The sequence below is a fragment of the Microtus pennsylvanicus genome, chromosome 15 (genome assembly GCF_037038515.1).
Source record: "Microtus pennsylvanicus isolate mMicPen1 chromosome 15, mMicPen1.hap1, whole genome shotgun sequence".
NCBI classification, from domain to species: Eukaryota; Metazoa; Chordata; class Mammalia; order Rodentia; family Cricetidae; genus Microtus; species Microtus pennsylvanicus.
Window position 1 is genome coordinate 69,584,317 of NC_134593.1, and position 25,037 is coordinate 69,609,353.

Below are 25,037 nucleotides of genomic sequence, written 5' to 3' on the forward strand. Positions count from 1 at the left end.
TCAACACCTTGACACCATGACAAAATCCGTCCTGACAAGGCAGGTGGCAGGAAGAGATGTGGGACAGCCTGAAAGGTGGCCACAGGAAGTCATTTCTTCTGCTCCGAATTCTTTCCAGACCAGAACTTGGTGGCCTCGTTGGTCATACACAGCCAGTGTGCCTTCCCCTCCCCCACAAATATGTGATTAGCCAGAAGTACCCAGAGCCCCACCCACACTCTGATGTGTAGGGACCTCACTGTCCCTGACTCTACATTGTAGTTGTATGGATAGAAAGGAACAAACAAATCCAGTTCATTCTACTTCATAAGCTGTCTGGGAGAAAAACCTAAATATTAGGACTCTCTTGAGCTCCCATACAGTACCTTCGAAACTGAAGTCAGATGACATTTCCGGCACAGTGTGAACTAATAATCATATCTCCAAAATGTGCCAATTCTTGATCGTGGTCATGACCTTCAGACTTTACCACATCTTTTGTGCACATGGCCAGAGGCTAAGCCCACCACAGATTTGGCCTTCAGAAAAGTTTACTGGAAATTGGTTGATAATGTATACAATATATGATGCCTATATCACCATCTTTTTCAGTTACATTTCTTGTGTATGCATGCATGCGTGCCCACATGCGCATGTGTGTGCATAGATGTGGAGCTCGAAAGATAGCTTGCAGGAGATGGTTCTCTCCTTCTACACTTCTATGGAGATTGATTGACCTGGGTCGTCAGGCCTGGCACCCAGTGCCTTCACCCCCTGAACCATCTCACCAACCCCCATCTTTCTATTGAAATACCTGATAAGCTGGAAAATTCTGGTTTTTTGGACATGCCAGATACAGGTTTGCTGTACCTGATAATCAGCATCAATAGTATCCTATCAGAAGAACAGTATAACTGCCTGTAACCAGAATCACACACTGTGTTTTAACTGGCTGCTTCTGAGGAAGAACTGGCTGGCCAAACTTACCCCCACCGCACCTGCAGACATAACCCCAGAGCTACGGCGGTGAGATGTAGCCCCTCCCCCCTCCGCGCGCAGCTCAGCCTTGTGAAGTCTCTGTTATCCGATGCCATCTGTTGGGACTATATTCGGACATCTGTAGGAGGCACCAGTGGTACCCGCGCTCCATCACTTGACCCATTTTAGGGCCTGTGTTTGTTTCACAAGAAAGGTTCTACAAGGCCCAGTATAGGAGGAGTAGGCCCTGTCAGATCCTTCTCCAGAAATACACTGCAGAGTGGCCAGCCCCTGTGCCGAGCATCAAAGTGCCACACACTCCTTTTTCCTAACCGGCCGACGTGGTGAAGCCACTTCAAACATTTTGCTTGAACTCTTAGTTCAAACTGCTTGGTGCCTGAGTCTAACTTCCGGTGTGCAGAATGGAGTTGTCTGGATTCCCTAGCAGGGAAAGTGTTTTCACAGGTGGACGTTTACTGACAGTCTTAGGGGAACTTGGGTGTGTAAGGAGCAATGTAGAGGGAGGCTTCTTCTGTTGTTTGTTTTCTGTGAGAAGCCAGGGAGCCCCACCACAGAAGGCTGCTCACAGGGGAAGGAGGGAACTGATTCCCGAAAGTCCCCAATCCGCATATGTGTGCATCGTGACACACATGTTCTAGCATTCACACATACACACTGTGTGCGCGTGTGAGTTTGAGTGTGTGTGAACACACAACAAGAAATCAGAAACCAAGAGACAATGGGCCCTTTCTACCTCAGAGGTAGCTGAGGGACGGCAGGGAGCATAATTAGTGAAAGAATCCAGAGATTCTCTAAGGAAAGCCAAGTTACATAAGCGCAGTGATCCATTACCACTCCATTTTCATGAATAATTCACACCTCAAGGTGAGAAGCCTGGGCAGGCTTCTTTTGTGTATGGCACCTGAAGACGTAGGGCCCCTCCAGTTCCCTGTGGCTGAGGAGCTGACAGGTTCCTTCCTGCCTGCTGCTGGTTCTACTGCAAATTCTGCATTTCAGTGGGACTTTGGGGCGGGGCTTCTTTCTGAATGGAAAGTTGCATTCCTCGGAGTGCTTTGGCTTTTGCTGGGGTAATAAGACCGTGCTCCACCTGTCTAATTTGAGGCTGCTGGCTTGGAGCTGCACGGGTATGCAGTCCATCCTGTGTGTGTTATTCCCAGCTAGAGGTTTGCAAGGACGGACAAACTAGAGGTGGTGCATGAACTCAACCCGTGTCTGAGGACTCAGGGGTGGGTGGGTTTTCCTCTGTAATAGCTACTCCAAGCAGAACAAATATCCATCCCTTTCTGCACCCAAACCTGGATGCCTTCTTTAACCTCTACCTGAGTGTTGGGGAAGTAACGAGCCTGTGTGTGTGTGTGTGTGTGTGTGTGTGTGTGTGTGTGTGTGTGTGTGTGTGTCTGTGTGTCTGTGTCTCTGTGTGTCTGCGTGTGTGTCTTCTGTGTGTCTGTGTGTTTGGGAGGGACCCCAAGAGACTGCGGCTGTATTTACCAGAAGTGATGTTCCATAGGTCACAGGCAAATTGGGTTTTGGTCTGGCCTTTGCCCCTCCAGCTACTCTCCGAGGCAGACAACTGGAGGAGGCAGTGAGTCCGGACACCGCCTCCGTCTGAGTCTACGGATTATTATGGAGTCTATTACAGTTGTGGGGGAGGATGCTAGAGAGGCTCAGGGGTCAGTGGCTTCGTAAAGAGATGTGAAATCATCAAGACATTGTCATTAGAGATGAAACCCCATATGTAAAGATCACGGCATGGAGAATAAGCTCCAAGGTAAGGTTTCATCCCTAAAGTAGCCAGGGACAGAGCTCTGTGGGATATGGAGTAGACAGGGAGATGGTAAGATGCAGACCAACTCGGAGGATATATAAAAGGTAAAGACAAGGGGCTCAGAAGATGCCGTGGCTGTGCAAGTTTGGGCGGCACCTAAGTGCGCCCCCCCCCCCAGCCCAGAGAACATGGATGGATGCAGAGCTTCCCACCTGTCGTCCAGCAGTGGGAAGGTGGAGGAGGGAGATCTCTGGGTCTTGCTGCTCAGCCAGGCTAGCCAAATATGCCAGCTCCAGGTGTAGTGAGACCCCTATCTCAGAGCGGAAGGTAAAGGCCAGTGGGTGGCTCACGCAGCAAACTGCTTGCTGCACAGATATTGAGAGCATGGCTTCAATCCCCAGCACCCTAAATAAAAAGCTGGGTGTGGTGGCGCATATCTGGAACTGCAGCTGAGACGCAGAATCCTGGCGCTCACTGGCCAGCTAGTCTAATAGACTCTTATAGTCCAGATTCAGCGAGAGACCCTGTCTCAAAAAAGATAAGATTGAGATTGGTTAAGGAAGATGCCAGATATCAACATCTGGTCCCAAGGTGTAAATATACACACACACATATACACACATATGCATACACACACATATACACACATATGCATACACACACACACACTGTAAATACATATACACATAAAGTGGAAAGCAATTGAATAATCTGATATTGGGCTCTGGCTTCCACGTGCACACACACACACACACACACATTCAGAAACACAGGACACACGTACACATGAAAGAAATAAGTGGTGGAGACAAGGGTAGGTTAACAGGAAAAGGGAATCCAGAGGTGCATTACATTGTACGTTATTGCCTTTAATCCTGTAGCATGGGTTCTCTTGTCCCGTCTGCATCTGGAGAATTGAAAGCATAGGTTTGGTCATGGCCTTACTAGGCAGCAAAGCCTCTATCTGACCCTAAAATCTGTGTCAGTCAACATTCTGCCACTGTGACAAAGCACCTAGGACAATCAGCTTCATGGAAAGAAAGATCCCTCTTGGCCCAGTTTGGGGTTTCAGTCTGCAGTCGGTCGGCCCATTGCTTTTGGGTCTGCAGCGGCATCATGAAGGAAGTGCATGGCAGAAGAGGCCTGCCCACCTCATGGCCAGAAAAGAACGGATCACAATATCCCATATAAGGCAACCTCTCCAAGACTCAGTTCTCTGGTGAAAGTTTATCTCCTGAAGGTTCTCATCATCACTTAGTAGAACCAAGCTGTATATGAAGCCTCCAGTGGGCCAGATCCAGAGTATTGTAAATTCAGTGACCCCCCTTAAACACATCCCCCAAAGAATCCAATACTTCCCCCACATCCTACACACATCCCCAACAGATCCAGTACCCCCCATTTAAACACATCCCCCCAAAGAATCCAATACTTCCCCCACATCCTACACACGCCCCCAGCAGCATGTGTAGTATAGAGAGAATTTCAGGATCAATCTCAGGGCCAGCAAGATGGTTCACAAGCTAAGGCACTTGGCAGTCACACCTGAAGATCTCACGAGTGTATGTATATGTGTTTGTGTGTGAGCATGAATGTGCATACACACACTCAGGCACGCATTGTTTTTTAAAGAGATGCTACAGTTGCAATAGATCTAAACAGGGTAATGGTTTTTCTAAGGTGAGCTAAAAGCCTTGCTCTGGTCCTGTCGGGTGGGAGCATGGGGTAGAAAGGGCTATGGCCACCCATAGAAAAGAGAGCTGAACAGGGGAGTCCAGGACACCGGAAGCTGTGTCCACAGAGACTGTGGGAGCTCAGAGGCCAAGGGTGAGTTCACCATGAACTCTGGGGGAGAGTGATGGGCTATTAGTGACAACAGCCAGAGAGGTTACCTACAACGTAGCCCTCCTCCATGGCATTCCTGTTGACAGGGGTTTATGAGGAGCTATAGCTGTTCTGGCCATTGGAATCCTTCCATCTTCAGCATCCAGTGTGATACACTGTGATTCTTGGTCTGTTTCTCTGGCCTTCAGCAATCAGTCTGTTGTCTTTGTCATCTCACCTTGCTCTACAATACTCAGAGACACAGAGCCCGTGTCGAAAATCTTCAGTTAGCAAGTCCCAACCCTCGTCACTGTTTTCCATGAGGCATTTCTAAAAACAGCATCATCAATTTGGTCACTGTCGGATGTCACTCAGTGGCCCCTAGTTGTGGTGCATCAGGTATGAAGACCAGCTACAATTAAATAATTCTAGTGACAATCAGGAAGTCATGCGAGCAGATTTACCGAACTGTGGTGTGTGTGCATGTTCATGTGTGTACGTGTGTACAGGAACACATGCATGTTCATGTGTGTACGTGTGTACAGGAACACATGCATGTTCATGTGTGTACGTGTGTACAGGAACACATGCATGTTGGGGCCTGAGGCCAACAGTAGATGTCTACCCCAACCACTCCCCATCTCACTTGTTTGTGTCGTATCTGTCAGTGAACCTGAAACTCACTCTTTTAACTGGACTGCCTGGTCAGAAAGTCCCAGGAATCCTCCTGCTTCCACCCTCCCAGCACTGGGGACTGTAAACCATGCCTGCCATAGCAGCACCACTGCACCAAAGCCTTTGCATGGATGCTGGCGATCCCAGCTCCACTCCCCGTGCTAGTGCGGCAAGCACTTGCCCCCTGAGCTCCATCCCCAGCCCTAGGATAACATTTTTATGTGATACAAGTTACATTATAAATTGTAATAGGAGCTGGAATCAATCAGCAAAGTGCCTTGCCCAGCGCACATAAATTCATAGAGGAAGCAAACCCAGAACCTGAGGATTCGGATCTGCCTAGAGCAGTCTCTTCTCTGTGTGGCCAGCCACCTTCCTGAGTATGTGCTTTAAGTAATGTGGAAGGACCCCAAGGACTCCAGAGCACACAGACAGCACAGATGTGACTCAGGCCACCTCCAGCTTGAAGCACTTGCTGTGTACCAAACATCATGCACAGCCTTTGATACGAACTCTCTCTCTCTGAAAGCAGAAATGCTGCTGAAGGGACCATTAGACGTGCTGGGGAACATGTCCAAGGTCGTACTGTTAAGAGGCAAAGCCAGATTTCCAACTTCTCCAGACTTTTATAAAACATCTCCATTTTATAGTGAAAAGACCAGGAGTGTTGAAGTGACTTGCTCAGGGTTATACAAGGCTGAGAAACTCAGTCCCCTAACCCACATCTAAGTCTCTTTTGCTCCACCAAAGCATGGATCACGCCAAGTTGCTAACTCCAAGTTGCTTTGGAACAGCCCAAAACTTTGCTTCCTCATTAGAACGTGCAAGGTTTGTAACTAAACAAAGGTACCCAGAGATGTCAAACTTGACCCTTTGTTTTTCTACAAGTGTTTTTCCAGCTGTAATTTCATAGCTGTTCCACAGTCTTTCTGCTCTAGTTGTGTGGATCAGGACAGGAGGCAATGTTTGAATAGATTCCCGCCGCTCGCATTCTCTGCTAGGCTCCTCTTGACTCTGAAACAGTGTGTAACTGTGAAAAAGAGCCCACAGTATGCCTTGGACAGGGAGTTCTGAGTTCCTGGCTTGGGACTGTATGTTGGTTTACTAAACAAAAGCTAGAAAGTCCCTGCTACTTCTGCTGCCTGTGCAGGAGCTACGTGAGAAGTGAAGCTTGGAAGTTGAACTCCAGATGTTTATTTGCTAAACAAGATGGGTGCCCAGAAGTGCCCGTAAATAGTCATTGTCTCTAATCACAGTGATTAGAAATAATTAATAAATCATAGCTTGTGAAGATGTTTACATTTTGTTATGTCAACTAGGAAATTAGAATAGTTTCCAAGGCTGGAGCTGGAGCTCAGTGGAAGAGCACTTGCCTCACGTGCCTGAGGTCCTAGGTTCAACTCTTACTACTGCCCAAAATTAAAAAGATAGTTTAATGTTGTCATATAATATTGTCCATAGACACTTGTTAAATAGTGAAGGGATGCTCACAATACAATAGGAGGGAACCGGCTTTGAGTTCCCATCACGGAGATGAGGAAGCTCAAGAAGAAAAGAGGTTGACAGGCTTGCCCACAGCATGTATACACTAAGCCTGGCTGTGGGATTGACCCGTGTCTAACTCTAAGGAATGGGAAATTCTGCCCATTGGAGAATATCAACTTCCCACAGCAGCAGGCACTGCTCACCCAGCACTGGTGCAGACTGCACCCCTGCAATCAAAGGCTTCAGTTTGCAGAATGATTATTCTGCCAGTCAAAACTTTAATGAAAAAAAAATCAGAGAAATTCAGTCTTGCTTCGTCATCAGAGACAGTTAACATATGTGCTTTAGAGAGGGAAGCAAATGCATTTGCTATTCCAAAAAACGTTAGTCTCACCAAAAACCAAACATATTTCCAACATACGAGGCACCATTCAGACCTATATTTAAATGCACAATAGAATAATTTGAATAACTATTTAAATAGAAACTGAAATCAATTTGATTTAGGATTATGAATCCTAAAATAATAGCCTTAGGGAAAGAAAGCAGCCTTATCAAACACCTCTAGTACACATCAGACTCTTTATGTGCACTGTTCTATTTAATACTCGCTATTGCTCTGCAGAGTACCTTATGCATTTTCCAGATGAGAGCAGATCATCTGGAATAAATGGCCCACAATTCAAGCATGCGTGTGGTGGCTGGACAGGTTTAGCCTCGGGCTCCCACGCCTTCACATCCTGTGCTCCCTAGCACATTTGAAAGGATTGGAGTTTGTGGTCCGTGTGGGAACTGGCTGTACCAGTCAGGCTCAAGAGAGAGCAGCGCTGTCGCTCAGCATGGCAGCCTTTGCCTGTCTCAGGACATGAGGGAATGTATTCAGTCCCCAGCACCATCAAAAGATTGGAAACAAAGATTCAACTGCTACGTTTAAACATTTTAACCATTTGGGGAGCTCTCACAGAGATGAAAACTTTCTGAAGTCTAAATCCAGTATTAGAATTTGTCTGCAAACATCGGTGGTTGGTGAGATTGCCAATTCAGATTTCAACTCAGTTAGAAAAAGTAGGGTGCATGGGAAAACAGGGGCTATTTCTCCATCCCAGAGTAATAAGCCAGCGGGGAACGCTGGAAAGTGTCAAGCAGAAGTCCAGTGTCCCCACGGAACCTTCTGGACACATCAACCTCAGTAAACAAACTGAGCACCCCTGTTAAGAAGCCATGCTGTGGGCAGCCTGCAGGAGACGGGTGGAAAATGAGCAGCCGCCAGTTCAGCTTACTCCTAAGTGAGGATGGTGACGGGTCCTGTGCAAAACCAGGGAGCCCATCGTAAAGCCAGAAATGGGAAGGATAAAGGGAAGGGCAGGTATGGGTGGGAGCTGGTTACGGTTTTGACAGACACAGGGTGAAACACACTGTATGAAACCAAAGCACCTAGACAGCTAAGGCAAGAAAGAGGGTCTCAAGGCCAAGGCCAGCATGAGCTGCCTGAGACCCTGCCTCAAGGATACAAGGGCTGGGAGTGTAGCTCGGTGGCAGAGAGTGTTTCTGTCATGTGTGTGCAAATCCCTGGTTCAGTCCCCAGAGCTGAAAATACAAGTGTCCAGGAAGGAGAATTCAGAGTCGGTGTCCAGTTGGTGCAGTTTCGATTAAGAGGCGAAGTTCTGCAGCTGGACTGGGACAGCAGGACTCACAACTCTCCACTCAAAGTGTTTTAAACAGATGTTACCTTATGTATACTTTACCACGTTCTTAAATAGACAGACGATCTAAATGAACTCTTCTCCAAAAACGAAGGGATTAAGAATTGTCGAGGAAGATGTCAGAGTACCTGGGCTGTTGCTAAGCTTACTTTCCCTCCTGATAAAATTCCTTGTCCCCCGTGCTTCCCTTCAGGGGTTCTGTTTTCCCAAGGACGATGACTCTGTGCAGCTGTGGGTTTTTCCTCAGTGGCCTGAGTTCATTAGAAGTGAGGTTTAGCCTGGGACACCTTATTAAAAGAAGAAAGCCTGCTATTTACTTGGTGACAGTATGTCTTCTTGCTCCTTCTCCACGCTGGATGCTGGGAGTTCCGGGGCTGATCCAATGGGAAGATAGCCCCCTTGCTCGTGGGCCTTACATAATAAATGGTACAGGCAATGAAGAATGTGCAAATAATTATAGTCAAAGTAATTATGGGATTCAGATCACTTCAGAAGGACCCAACTCTTGGTGGGGACGTCTGCCAGGAAAGCAGTAGAATGTGGCTGCTCTCCTTGGTAAAACACCCTCCTCTTGTCTTACGCCAGGGTCTTCCTGGACTTCCTGAGGGGTTGTTGGGGAGAGCTGGTTGTACAGTCCTCTGAGTACCCACCACACTGAGAGGTACTAGCACACTGCAAGCAAAGGGAAAGCCTGAGGCTCAGGCAACTCACAAACCAGTTGGTGGCATAGCTGAGATTCTCTGTCCCTCACATCTACTTTCTAGGGTTTTTTCTCTGTACTTGAGGCTTATATACAATTGAGCAGCTAGATTAACCTCTCTCTCTCTCTCTCTCTCTCTCTCTCTCTCTCTCTCTCTCTCTCTCACACACACACACACACACACACACACACACACACACACACACACATTTCCCAGGCAAACAACTAAAATGGGGCTTCAGGGCCTTCATTGTGCTGGCAAACGTGTTGGACAGCATCAGCATCTCCCTGCTTTGAGAAGTGCCCGAGGTGATTCCAACACAGGAGAATACCCTTCCCTATCCAGTACTTCACCTCCATCTTCTTCATCCCACTAAATGCAGCGTTTGGTGCTGTTTTTGCCATCGGTGCCTTAAAAGCCAATTCCTGATGGGCTGAATTACACCTTCTGCCTTATTGTGAAAGCAGATACTGTTGCTAGACTGTGCCCAGATTCCAAGCTTGATAGTGGTAGGCAGTGAGCAGGATTCGGGGCTGTATGTTACACACACACACACACACACACACACACACACACACACACAGCAGGAGCACATTTCTGTGGGTTTTCTGTTTTTCTTCTTGACTTGAATTTTATTTATTACTGTGAGGAAAACCACATGGTTTTAAAAGCACCATGTGTGTGAGCAAATCTTCTGAAATTTCCTTGCAGCTGTGTATAAACTGATGGTTTTTAAAAAGTAAAGCACCTGCTTCAGGTTTGTTTTGACTTGGACACTGGTGTCTTTTATTCATTTTTCATTCTTGAGTTGTTAACTCATAGCTTGTGAAACCTTTAAGGTAAACCCAATATCAAAACTATAAGTAATAGACACATTGATTATTATCCATTCATACAACAAAGAAAGCCTTAATAATATCTGACCTCAGTAAGCTTTTACATGTTATTTTTTTTCTTAGATTCAGCATCCATGCCCAGAGGTCTGTGTCAGTGAGACCACTCAGGAGTGGGCTACTCAGTTAATCACAGCCTCACCCTGCACATATTATTGCAAATATTCTAAAGATTGTAGGATTTATGTGACCCCATTTTATGTTTTTTTTTCTTGTTTTCTTTTCTTTCTTTCTTTTTTTTTTCAAGAGAGGATTTATCTTTGTAACAGCCATAACTGTCCTGGAACTCACTCTTGTAGACAACGCTGGCCTTGAACTCCCAGAGATCCTCCTGCCTCTGCCTCCCGAGTGCTGGGATTAAAGGTGTGCACCACCACTGTCCAGCCCATTTTATGCTTTTGATTCGGTACGGAAATGTGGGCTTCTTCAACATACGCAGTCTGTATTTGGAAAGTGTATTTTCTTTGACCAGGGCCTTAGAGCTCCATTTTCCTGTAGAAACAGCAGTGACCTTGATGGCTAGGTCCCCATGTTAACCTAGAGATGCAGGGAGAGTCCTATGAACTGAGATAGGATCTTTAGAAAGGGGTTCTCTGTGTTCTTTCTGACCAAACATACTCCTTAGGGGAGCTCAATACCCAAAGTGCTTTCTGCAGGAGCCTGAGCCACAGCAGGCCCTCTGGGTGCCCTTTACAGTTTAGTTCAGGGAGGGAAGGAGGGAGGGATGGGGGGGGGACAGAGAGAGAGAGAGAGAGAGAGAGAGAGAGAGAGAGAGAGAGAGAGAGAGAACCAACTTCTAGAGTGTGATTAAAACAAAAGCCCCGTCTGTCTTTCCACTGGAGATGGAGGAGCCATAATCCATGCCCAAGTCTGCTTTGGCAGTCAGTACGGGGGGTTCTGTGGGTACTCGGTACTGGGGTGTGTAGTGTGGTGAACACCTGGGGTGTGCAGAGCGGGCTCACGCAGTACAGTGCTTGTCATGTGAGTGTGAAGACTTTAGTTCAAATCTGCAACACCGGCAAACAAAGCTGAGCATACAGCCGAGCATCCATGACCCCAGACTGGGGCACCAGAGATTCTGGGCTCACAGCCCATCTAGGCGTCTCCCCGCACCCCCAAACAAGGTGATGAGCAAGTGAGGCAAACACTTTGCCTGTATTAACCGCCAGCCTCCACACTCATGCACACACGCGTGTATTCACTCCGTAAGCACACGCATGTGCGTGAACAAAATCCGAGACTAGTTCCTGGGTGGCTATGAACTCCTCCATGTCAGCCTTCCCTTCCCCTGCTCTCATTGTGCTATGGCCTGCCCTGCCTGCTGCTTTTCTTCCCGGCTCTCACCTGACCCTTCCAGTCTAGGGTTTGATTTTAGTTTTTCCCGTCTTTTACAGCTGCAGAGCAAACATAATCTCATAGCTCTTCTTTTATGAATAAACACACAGCACTCTTCGATATGTTGTTAATAACACCAAGGGGACAAAACCAGGGAAAGAAAAGAAACGAGGCAGGGGAGAACCTGCAGTTTCCTTTTACTCCCATCCTCATTTGTATGCAGAAGCCAGCCATTCTTGGGGGACATATATTAGAATTTCATATGCTGTTCAATTACAGCAGCATATAAATGTTAGCAGAAGAGGTGATCTGAGGACAGCCCTCCCTCCTCAGAGCAAAGACAGTGGAAATGATTCTTAGGAGTCACCCACAGGTGGAAGAGTTAAGCTGGACCCAGAGTGGGAGAGACAGGCCTTGCTCTCAGAGTTGCATGGAGAAACCCCCATCAGACTTAATCCCCACCCTCTCCCCCCAACCACCATGGATAAGCTGGTCCTGCACCCATCGCTGAAGGTCAGATAGAGGACACACAGGAAGAGAGTTCCTTTCCCTGTTAGAAGGGATTCACAGTGGCAGGAAAACCCGCATTCTCCGAACACAGGGCACACCTGAGTAACGAGCCATCTGTAAGGGGAGGTGGCTTTTGTCTGGTTCGCGTACATTTAGTGATTTCTTTGCAAGCATATGCAAGCCCCTTACTTCCCTACATTATTGTGTGTGTGTGTGTGTGTGTGTGTGTGTGTGTGTGTGTGTGTGTGTGTGTATTTCAACCACGTAATAGTTGTGGACACAATTTTTTTAAGCCAGCTGATGATTTCATTTGTATGGCATTTGGCAAAGCGGGGAGTTGTTTGTAACGAATTATGTGTGGTGTGGAAATGCACTTTCTAACTGTCGCGGTCACACCAGGGCAACCTCGAGCACTTTAGAGCACTGCTTCACTGCGAAAACTCTGCAGAGCTGAGATCCAGGGTCACATTGCAGTGCACACCAGGTCTAGATATGTGATGTAGATGCTTGATCAAGTCAGGAACTTTCACTTAGACATATTATCCTGATAACCTGTCAGTATGGGCCTTGGTTGATAATATTTAATAAGGGTATGCTACCACTTTTCATATAGAGAGAGCCCAGTTACTAATATTTTACATGACAGTTACATACATACAACATATATGATATATGTATATTATTAACAACAGGATGGAAATTTTTTTCTAAAAATGAGTCACCAAAGATTGGCATCACTGGGAATAGATAAATTATATTTCAGGGTGTTAACATTCTGTAGCAGCACAAAGCAGAACCAATTGGAACAAAAGTGCCCTTGAAGGACCTACCAAGTATTAGAGACACACCATCCAACCTCAGTTGACTTTTCTTGGAGTGAAGTTGTCAGTCTGACCATTTGCTCTCAAGACCCTAGGTTATACATTTTATGTACAAATAAAATCTGCATTTGAAAGTCAGTTAAATGTGGTAGCACACTCTCCTCCCCTAAAACAACAGCCCCCTAAAATAGCAAGTAAGACTTATTCTCAGACTCTGGGGTATATGGGAAGTGGTAGCGGTTGCTAGCGTGCTCAAAGCCCTGGGTTCAGTTTGTAGCATCTCAGAAAACAATCCAGGGCGCACACACCAACAGTTCCAGGAGTAGTTGGGTAGAGGCAGGATAATCAAAGTTCAAAGTCATTCTTGACTGCCCAGCAAGTCTGAGTCCAACCTCAGACTAAATGAGACCCTGTCTCAAAAACAATTTTAAGACAACTTTTTCGAGTCCCCTTGCACGCGCCACCAATAATCTCCGAACTTTTGGCACAATTGATTAATAAATGGTCATGAGATAGGCTGAAGAATACATTTACTTGACAGTATCCATGTGCCAGCATTAAAATTATTGGTTTAATTAATGATTTCAATTAATGATTTAAGTCTGGTATTATAAGTTCACCAAGAGTCATAACAACTTTGTGTTTGCCTTCAGAAAGTCTTACTGTGATTAAATACCAAATTGCACTGGTCCAAAACTCTGCAAATGTCTGTGTTGTATCAGAGGACTCCCTGGTTTTCCTTCGCTGGCAGCATCAGGAAGCCCGACAGCAATGGCTGCCACATAGAAGTGTCGTGGAGCTGTAGAGTCAAGAAGGGGAGAGAGTTAAGCAACAGAAAGTGTGAGCAGGAGTCAAGCCAATGGGGTAGCAAAAGAACAAGGGGAGGAGAGAGGTTGGGACATCCCTCACGATCAGAGCTCAGTTAGCATATTCAAGACCTGGATTCAATCCCAGCACAAAGAAGTAAGCAAAGAAATAATTATCAGGACGGTGGGCGACAGGCAAGTCTCCTTAATGTAAACAGTGAGTTTTGTTTCGGAAACTAGGAAACATCCTTGTGCATCTGCAGGGCCCTGCGGCTGTGGAAAAGCCCTTCTAAAATAGCTACCTCATTTAGACATTTCCTTCAGGTGGAATGTTCGCAAGCCGCATTTCCCTCATATTCTGGCCCCAGCCTGGAGAACCGTTCCTTTCGCCTGTGTACGGCAAGAAGCGAAATGCAGTGGGGTAGGGCAGGGGTGGAGAGTTAATCTATTTTTTCAAGATATTTCACATATCCTGAAAGGCTGCAGAGATGTCTTCTGTGGTATAAGGTTGCCGGCCGCCCGATTCACTCGATGGTCTTCTGTGCTGTGCCGCTGTTCTCAGTCAGTGCCTAGGAATTCATCCAGACACTCAGCCAGATCCTGGTGACTCCTGTGTGCCCAGCCCCCACCCTAGACAGCAAGGACAGAAAGATGAATCCCACATCCCTCCTGAGGAGTTTGCTGACGACTTTGCTAATGTACCTGCCTGCAAATATCCTCCGCGGCTTGAAGTTCGTGAGACCAAGGTCCTCTGAGGTTCTTTGTAGTTCAGTGAGGCCACACAAATATTGTATAAGGTATATTTTATCTACCTCCCAAAAGTCAGCACTATAAAGACAGGATTTGATGGCTGGTCATGGGGGAAATTTAAGGGAAACACACCTTGCTCATTTTCATTGTTTTGTGGTTTGGGTGCTCGGGCGTATTTGCTGAAATGTCACCCACATCAATTAAGCAAAGTTGTTCTTAATGAGTCTAGTATTTGAGCTACCGTCTCTGGAGATTTCTGATCCTTGGCGTTGAGTGGTTTCTGTAGAGAATGTGAAAGTTTCTAGAAGCCATGTAAAAACTCACCCTTCTGAGAGTATACATTCAGCTGCCAAAGATCACCCATAAGTAGTAATCTCAGGTATTAATAGGTGATCTCTGAAATACTAGAGAAGCCCCATGATGCCTTGCCTTCTTTCTCCCCCACCCCCACCCCCACATGAAGACAGACTGAGTCGGGTGTTGAGTTTACGACACTGATGAGTTTGAATTCAGTGTTTTCTTTTCTACATGAATTCTTGGGCTTTCGACTATTTCACACTCCGGTCAGATCTCTTGCAAGTGATGGATGCTCAGCCTAAACCCATCATCATTAAGAAAGAGACAAGACAATGAATATTTCATAGCTGGCGCCTGAGTCTAGGACAGAATGGTCGTATTTTCTTTTTAGGTGGCAGGTGTCTGCTGGCCTCGTGCCCTGGGAGCACTAACTGTCTGGAAGTTTCAGGGTTAACTCCCCAGTAGACATTCTCTCCCAGTCCTTTTTCCTGCCACTGCCTGTCCTCATGATGCTACAGCTATTGCTCAACTCAGGAAGCAGCAGTCTTGAGTGTCTCCTCCATGAAACTGAGTCTGATGCATACACACACCAGAAGCCTGTTGCTGAATCCAACCAAAGATGGATCTGAGCCACACACAGTCGTTTTCTGTCATGTGGGTCAGTATACCGACTGATATGATTGCAAACTGACTGAACACTAACTGTTCTGACTGTATACTGACTGATCTGACTGTACACTGAGTGATCTGACTGTATACTGGCTGACCTGACTGTACACTGACTGTACACTAACTGTACACTGACCAATCCGACTGTACACTGACTGATCCAACTATACACTGACTGTACACTGACTGCTCTGGCTGTACACTGGCTGATCTGACTGTACACTGGCTGTACACTGAGTGATCTGACTGTACACTGACTGCTCTGGCTGTACACTGACTGATCTGACTGTACACTGGCTGACCTGACTGTACACTGGCTGTACACTGACTGATCTTACTGTCCACTGACTGCTCTGGCTGTACACTGACTGATCTGACTGTACACTGACTGTACACTGACCAATCCGACTGTACACTGACTGTTCTGGCTGTACACTGGCTGATCTGACTGTACACTGACTGCTCTGGCTGTACACTGGCTGACCTGACTGTACACTGACTGCTCTGGCTGTACACTGGCTGACCTGACTGTACACTGACTGCTCTGGCTGTACACTGGCTGACCTGACTGTACACTGGCTGTACACTGACTGATCTTACTGTACACTGACTGCTCTGACTGTACATTGAGTGACCTGACTGTACACTGACTGTACACTGACCCATCTGACTGTACACTGGCTGATCTGACTGTATACTTGCTGTACACTGACTGATCTGACTGTACACTGACTGCTCTGGCTGTACATTGAGTGACCTGACTGTACACTGGCTGTACACTGGCTGATCTGACTGTACACTGGCTGATCTGACTGTACACTGGCTGATCTGACTGTATACTGACTGATCTGACTGTACACTGACTGCTCTGGCTATAAATTGAGTGACCTGACTGTACACTGGCTGTACACTGGCTGATCTGACTGTACACTGGCTGATCTGACTGTACACTGGCTGATCTGACTGTATACTGACTGATCTGACTGTACACTGACTGCTCTGGCTATAAATTAGTGACCTGACTGTACACTGGCTGTACACTGGCTGATCTGACTGTACACTGGCTGATCTGACTGTACACTGACTGATCTGACTGTACACTGGCTGATCTGACTGTACACTGCTGATCTGACTGTACACTGGCTGACCTGACTGTACACTGGCCGATTTGACTGTACACTGGCTGACCTGACTGTACACTGGCTGATCTGACTGTACACTGACTGCTCTGGCTATAAATTGAGTGACCTGACTGTACACTGACTGTACACTGGCCGATCTGACTGTACATTGAGTGACCTGACTGTACACTGACTCTACACTGACCGATCTGACTGTACACTGGCTGTACACTGGCTGATCTGACTGTACACTGACCAATCTGACTGTACACTGGCTGTACACTGACTGATCTGACTGTACACTGACTGCTCTGGCTGTACATTGAGTGACCTGACTGTACACTGGCTGTACACTGGCTGATCTGACTGTACACTGGCTGATCTGACTGTACACTGGCTGATCTGACTGTATACTGACTGATCTGACTGTACACTGACTGCTCTGGCTGTACATTGAGTGACCTGACTGTACACTGACTGTACACTGACCGATCTGACTGTACATTGGCTGTACACTGGCTGATCTGACTGTACACTGGCTGATCTGACTGTACACTGGCCGATCTGACTGTACACTGACTGCTCTGGCTATAAATTGAGTGACCTGACTGTACACTGACTGTACACTGGCCGATCTGACTGTACACTGGCTGACCTGATAGACTCAGCATTTCCTTATACACAACCTAATTTTGACCACCTCTCTGTAACTTCTGCTGCCGTTCATGTCACACACGTCATAAGGACGCAAGAACTGGTCAGTGGCTGCACATGTGTCTGCCGGGAAAACACGTTTGATGCTTCTAGGAGCCATTCATGCTTTGTCTTCAAAAATATCAGATCACGTATGAGCTATGCTCGCATGGCAGGGTACAGAATAGGGTACCTGCATACTGAGGAGAGTCATCAGACTGTTAAGTACAACAGTTAAGGGATATGGTTCAATTACTATGATTTGCTTTTCTTATTAATAAGATGGTTCTATTGCAACCCTCTGATGTTTTGCCTCACACATATTGATACAACCAGAGGAACCCCAAATGATTGTGAAGGTACCCCTGACTGGAGGTCCAGTCTGTTCATTTTTTTCTAAACTGAGCTGTAGATTTTGTGGATATCAGTGGTCTTCATTTTAGTGTGTTCTCCTTTTCGTGGGAAAGGGATTTGAAAACCATATTTTCAGTCCAAAGTCTTCACCACCATACATGACAGACCACAATCATACTTAAGAATCTTGCCTCCCTCTCTACTCACAGTCTGCTACAGTAAACAGGACTTAAGAGAATCGTCCACCAGGGAGATACATAGGCACGTGACTTGTTCAATACATTTGCTTTGTCTCTGTTATAGCTGAAGCAGTGGCACTCTGGGGTAGGGTGACAGACGTTTCTTGCATCCATTGGGAGGCGGTTAGGGAGGGATGTAGGTGACCACTCAGGGCCAGCACCAGCTCCTTCAGACAGTATGCACTGTCTCCTGTTTCTTGCACCTCCTGGTCCCTCCAGACTCGCCCAATGGTATCCCTTTCTCTGATTCGCGGGCTCCAGCGGGTTCTTCTGAGCATTCTTCTCAGCTGGCATGTTGAGAGGTACAAAAAAGGCTTTGGAACCGCAGATGCCCCCAGTTCCTGGCATGGGTCTGAGACAGGCCGCCCATTTCGTGCCCTGAAGAGAATTCTCAAGCCAGAAGCAGAATGAGCAAATACCTGGTGTGTGCAGGCCGGTTCATGCTGCACAGACTGCCACAGCTGCAGAATGCAACAGCAGCACACTCTAGGCTCACAGCCGACAGATGTTCTCAGAGCCTGCTGACAATTTAGAGTGTAGACACCAAAACAGAGAAGGCCCTTTAGGATAGGTTAGCTCTCCATCTGACTTGCAGATAGACTCTTGCAGACCGAACGAAAGCTTTCAGTTACCTCCTCCTAGAATGTGTGGGCTACAGTGCCCTGAAAAGGGCACCGTGGGTAGCAACCTCAGCTTGGACGAAAGGCAGAAAAGAAATCATTGGCATTTAGACTGTTGTGCTTAAATTTGATGGGCTGTTTTAAAAGTTTTCTTTCAATGTGTGTGCAGAGTGTGTGTGTGTGTGTGTGTGTGTGTGTGTGTGTGTGTGTGCGCGCACGCGCGTGCTCACGTGAATAAAGATTCCCATAGAGGCTGATGACCCCATGATGCTGGAGGTACAGGCAAGTAGTAAGCCTCCTGACATAGGTGCAGAGAAACAAACTGGGGTCCTCCGAAGGAGTTGGATGCACTCTTGACCACAAGGCCATCTCTCTAGCCCTGATGCACTGGAAGTTAGGGTTTGTCCACATCAGGATGATAGTGTGTGTACCAGGTCACCGCTAACACTGATGAGCCTGGTATGTTAAGAAGCCTTCCATCTACCTGGGTGTAAAACTATCCTGAAGAATGGTGGAGAAACAGAGGTAGGGAGGTGGAGAAGGGTAGTGGGGGAAATACCGGTGATCTGGAAGGAATTCTCTGGGGCAAGCCTGCGGAAAAGCACAGAAAATGCACCTGTCTTTAAGTTGTATCCCTTTAGCATCAATTAAAATAGAATTTGAATAAAGGAAAGAAGGAAAAAAACCAAAGAGAAGTTCCTAGTGTCATCCTCCCCACTTCCTGTAGCACCCCCAAACACCCAGGCCCCTCCCCTCCTGTCCATCACACACTCCCCTCCCCCTCACTTCCTGCAGCACCCCCCCCACACTCAGGCCCCTCCCCTCCTGTCCATCACACACTTCCCTCCTCCTCACTTCCTGCAGCACCCCCACAGTGATCAAAGGGATAATTTAAAAATGAGTGGCATTGGTTGGCTGTTGTTCATCACCTTAATATTCTATTTCCATGGGACACATCACTGTAGGGCAGTGGTTCTCAACCTTCCTACTGCTGTGTCCCTTTAATACAGCTCCTCATGTTGTGGTGAGCCCCAACCATAAAACCATTCCACTGCTGCTTCATAACTGCAATGTTGACAGTTATGAATTGTCATGTAAATACCTGATAGGCAGGGTATCTGCTTATGACCCCTGTGGAGGTTGTGACCCACAGGCTGACCTCTGTCCTAAAGTGTACTTCATTCAGACAGTCCCAACCACTAAAGTTCTCAGAAAAGAAAACTGATAATGAATGATACTTTCGTGGGAAAATGTTGCCACCCTCAAGTGGAACTTCTAAGGAGAAAAAAACTGAATGTTTTCCTGACCCCTGATGTCAAATTTTGGAACTCTGGAAGTGCACAGCTGCTACAGAGTTGTCTTGTCCTGTTTATCCGGCACATGCACTTCCCAGAGAGACAAAGGTGCAGCTCCGCCCCGCCAGTTTTCTGGTCTAGGTTAAAGGGAGCAGTCATGACGTCGTTTCGACACCATAACTTCCTTTTGGCTTTTGAGTGGCTTGGGGCAGAGGGAAAAGGCACCCTGGGAAAGTCTAGGCAACCTTTAGTTACAGCTTTGAAGCCCATTTCCTGTCCAGTTCCCCGTGTTCTTTCTGTCACACACGAGTTCAAGGCATCACTGTCAGTGTCTATAAAGCAAATCTACACACTCTCACTGTGCTGGGCTTTCTGTAGGGTGCCTGACTTTCCTGGCATTTGTAAATGTTTGTCTAAGTAAGTAGAAGATTCCCCTAAATCTTTCAGGATCTCGTGATACAGTAGGAGAAAATAGGGGAGGAAAAAGGACTTGATTTGAAGGCTTAGGAAATGTCCTGTTGTACAGATAGCAAGGAAGCTCGGGATGAACTAGAAGGAATTCCTATTTAACAATGAACTATCTAAATCTTTAAAAAAAAGTTATAATTCATTTGGAAAATGTAAATATTACCTAACTGCAATGGTATCATTCAAATATAATACGATAAACAGATTCACCTATGAGATCCTGTGATAGTATCTACATATAAAAATTGTATGATGCTCCTATTCACATCTACCAATATATGAAACAAGGATTCTCTTTTCCAAATTAGCCTCAAATTCCGAGGAATTTTGGGGGGCTGGAGAGATAGTCAGAGGCTATAACCGCACGTGCTGCTCCTCCAAAGGACCCACGTTTGGTTCCAGCAGCCAGTCGGGCAGTTCAAAACCTGCAAAGCCCTCTTCTGGGCCCCCCACCCGCATGTAACAGTCTCACTCACAGACACACGTGCATCCGTGTAAGTAAAAATAAGTAAATAAATCTTAAATGAACGGCCTCAACGTCTGAAGTTTTGAACTTTCATTTTACACAAATGTTTGTCAGTTCTATATACATTTATGTGCCTCAATAAAGTAAAAGATGGACAGGTTCATCATTCAGACATACTAAAACATTATATGTGAACCATTGGAGTGCTCAAAGAAAAAACACCCATGTGCGTAAATTCTGATACAATAGGATAATAAATTACATCTATAGAAATGGCCCCTTTACTGGGAATTGAAGCCTGGTGTGTACCAATATTAGCTGATGTTCACCATAAGGGGTTTTGTCAGTTATTTCTTACAGGTTTTTAGCTATTTAGCAAATAAGCTTTTGTTCATTAATTATGCGAAGTTAAGTCAAAACATTACACAAAGAACAAATATTTTTTTATATAAAAATTGTTTATTTAAGCTTGGTGTTTAATGGCATCAGCCACATAGGACAAATCCCCTCACCTTTACAGAAGCATGGTTAGTAAGGGACGTGATTTCCTCACCTTTACAGAAGCATGGTTAGTAAGGGACGTGATTTCCTCACCTTTACAGAAGCATGGTTAGTAAGGGACGTGATTTCCTAACCTTTACAGAAGCATGGGGTTAGTAAGGGATGTGATTGTACTGGGATTTAGCTCCACGGCAGAGTGTTCACCGTGCCAGGCCCAGGACTTAGACTCCAGGAATACAAAAGCAGGGACGGAACCTTTGAGATTGATCCCGAGGACCACAGCTTGGATTCAGTAGTAAACTATTAAAGCCTTGCTTGAACTTTATCTATACTTTTGTGTTTATTAAGCATATTTTTAACTGCTTAATTGGGTTGTTATCGCTTTCCTCTTTACTGTGGCATGTAAGCATATCCTACCTTTGAAACTGGTTGCTGTTATATCTTAGAAACAAGATTACGTTTGATAAGACTATATCTAATATCTAGTTAAGTCTTACATATTTAGAGTTAAGTTCATAAACAACTTTCAAGGAATAAATTCTCTGATTAGGCTTTCTTAAGGCTAGAGAAAGTATTAGTTTGATAGTCATATAAACATACAGCGAAGAAATATGAAGCAAAATGACTTCAAAGATTGCGCTCTGAACAGACGCCTGCCCACATCCATGCTGTCGCGGCGTCATAGAAAACACTGTGTGTTTGAGTCACCGTTCCTTCCCACAGCTGCACAGGAAAACTGCTCAGAGTGAAAATCCTCAGCATGAGGAGTGGGGGTTTTGCAGAGTTAGTGCTTGTGTCGGGATTATGAGAAATTGAAGATAGTTCTACTTTCAGATGCCTTTTTTTTTAGCAAAGAGTAAGACTTAAACTCGTTTTTCCTGCAGAAAGTCTAAATGGTACTTGTCTTTTTCTTCCGCAGATAATTCTGAAATAATCAACAGGAATGGGATGGAATGCCAAGAATCTGCATTGAGAATAGCTAAACATTGTTACTGTACATACTATCCTGTTTCCTCCTCGATAGAATTGCCACAAACTGCATGCTAAATTTAGTTCTTCTGGACAGACCACAACCCTAAGGCTAGTTCTGCTATGTCATATATGAGTATTAAATATGGTATGCTTAGTATATTCCAGCTAAGATAGTTAACTACCTGAGACCAGCTGCGACGTTCAGAGACATAAAAGATGGGGTTTTCTTTTACAGGGTTCTAAGCCTGGTTTCTGTCCTAGGAATATTGTCTCATCTCCGTAACGATAGCCGATGCAGAGAGTCCAGCCGATATACTCATTTCGACTCAGAATATTTCAAATTTAGCAATAAACAGTTAGCATTAGTTTAAGTACTTATTCCAAGGGCAGGTTCGATTCTAACTCCAAGCGCCGTCATTTCATTTCCCGACTGGATCCAAGGGTATGATTCACTTCTTGAGGAGACAAGCGCGGCGGCAAAGATGAGAAGTGAAGTAAAACAGAAAACCTGCCTTGCAGGTCTAAAATTTGAATGGCAGTTCAAGCACAATTGCTGGGGACACATCAGAGAGTGCGATTCGGTTTGCCTGGCGATGCCGCACTGAATCATGGGATTCTAGAGTCACGTTGCTTAGATTGAAAAAAAAAAAACTTTGCACGGTATGAGCTTCATACCCCACCCAACAAAGTCTTGAAGGTATTATTTTCCAAGTATATTTTTAAAGTTGTTTTATAAGAGAGACTTTGTAGAAGTGCCTAGATTTTGCCAGACTTCGTCCAGCTTGACAAGAATGAAAGGCTCACGCCAATAGTTGAATCTAAGGGATTGGTCTTTCAAACTCCACCCCCGACACACACCCGCCCGCCCCCAGTTGCCTGTTACCGAATAGCTCTTTATTCTAAAAACCTAGTCCAACAGGGAAGCTGTAGGTGGGGAGGTCTGTATAATATTCCAGTTTAAGTACGTCTCGGTTTAGTCACTGCGGATCCAGACTGTGACTTTAATCTAAATTCCTATGTAAACAGAAGAAGCCAGTAGTCTCACTTAGAGTATCCATTACTGTTTTCTGCATTTCAGAAGGTGGGCTGAAGGGTTGGAACTAACTACAGCATGGGAAAACATAGTTCTTTTAATTCTCTCACCTTAAAGCATATTTTATGTCTCAAAAGTATAAAAACTTTAATACAAGTACATACATATTATATATACACATACATATATATACTATATATGGATGAAACATATTTTAATGTTGTTTACTTTTTTAAATACTTGGTTGATCTTCAAGGTAATAGCGATACAATTAAATTTTGTTCAGAAAGTTTGTTTTAAAGTTTATTTTAAGCACTATCGTACCAAATATTTCATATTTCACATTTTATATGTTGCACATAGCCTACACAGTACCTACATAGTTTTTAAATTATTGTTTAAGAAATGAAACAGCTGTTATAAATGGATATTATGTGTAATTGTTTAAAACGTCCATTTTCTTTGTGGACATTTTAGTGATTGAAGTATTTTGATTTTTGAGATTGATTGTAAAATATTTTAAATTTTGGTATCATCGCCTGTTCTGAAAACTAGAGGCATCAACCATACCAATTTTTTTTGATTGAGGAAAAAAATCTGCATTTAATTAATTCATGTTGGTCAAAGTCTAATTATTATCTATTTATCTTACATCATAGATCTGATAACTGTATCAAAAGAGAAATCACGTTCTGAGTATAATCTTGCGTAGTGCTTGTATGGTGTCTGTTTTAATTTGTGGATAGGTATTGTATCTAATGTGTATCACTTCACTAGTTTTCATCTTTATGTATTACTGATATTTGTAATTTTCTCAGTTATAACAATGTAGTTACGCTACAACTTGCCTAAAACACTCATACTTATTTTTTTCTTTGTTTATTCATTTAAACTCATTGAGAAGTTAGTAGACGCTACTAAAAGGTAAATTATGGGAATCACTGAAATATTTTTGTAGACTAATTGTTGTAACTGTCTTTTTTTTCTTTCATTTCATGATTTTTATTTTAAAAATTATTAGCACATAGCTATTTTCAGCCCTTTAATAATGGAGCATCAAAAACATCACCTGTATTCCCCAGCAAATATAGATGATTGTATTTTTTACTATGATATCCATTTTCCAGAATTGTGATTATAATATGCAGAGAGTCAAATATGCCATTTACAATAAGGAGGAGGCAAGGCAAATGCATAGATGTACAAATATATGTACAACAGATTTTGCTTTTTATTTATTTATAATGTAATTTTATAGAATAATTCTGGGATTTGAGAGGATCTAAAACTATTTTTCTGTATAAATATTATTTGCCAAAAGTTTGTTTATATTCAGAAGTCTGACTATGATGAATAAATCTTAAATGCTTTGTTTAATTACAAAAACAAAATCACCAATATCCAAGACAGGAAGACGTCAGTTCAACAGCTACAGCAGTTAGGAAACTAACTCCACTTGTACGGGACTCCATTTCACTCTTGGTTTTTCAGGGTGTAACCGCACTTCACAGACATGTCTTTCAGCCACATGCCACTGGTCACACTTCTACTAAATCTTTCCGTAACTCTTCTTAAAGAATTCCCTCATTCGTTATCTTACAGCGTGAACAGGAGTCTAATTTGTATCACTTCTATGTTTGGTTGTAACATTCAGTTCTCACTCACCCAATGTACAACCAATGAAATAAAAGAAGCATTTAAAAGGATCTTGTGGTCTTCCTTCTTGTTCAGACAGGTAATAGTTGGACAGAAGTGTTTTTACTTTTGTGTAGCTAGCCCTCAATGATATCAAAGAGCAAGTAGTACTCTTCAGATGGGAGCGGGACAAAGCTTGATAATAGTTTGTTTGTTTGTTTGTGTGTTTTGCTTTGGGCTTTGGCTCTTTTCTTTTGCACATCCTTCTGCCAGGGTACATACCACTGTGCATGTGGAGAGAGAGTTGATTCTCTCCTACGATATGGGTCCCGGGGTTTGACCTTACATCATCAGGTTTGACACCAAGCACAGGTATCCAGTATGCTATCTTTCCAGCCCCAGACTTTGGCTTTTCAGAGCAAGAAAAA

The 25,037-nt window shown here is 44.8% G+C and overlaps 1 protein-coding gene across 6 annotated transcripts in view; it reads left to right on the forward strand.

Moving 5' to 3' along the window:
* Positions 1 to 24,680, forward strand: part of Mbnl2 (muscleblind like splicing regulator 2) — a 151,502-nt gene extending 126,822 nt beyond the window's left edge. For all 6 annotated transcript variants that reach the window (XM_075949416.1, XM_075949412.1, XM_075949415.1 and 3 more), the window contains one exon: positions 21,889 to 24,680. In XM_075949416.1, coding sequence (XP_075805531.1) covers positions 21,889 to 21,903 — 15 coding nt within the window. In that variant the 3' untranslated portion in view covers positions 21,904 to 24,680. The remainder of the gene's footprint in view (positions 1 to 21,888) is intronic.
* The last annotated feature ends 357 nt before the right edge of the window (positions 24,681 to 25,037 follow it).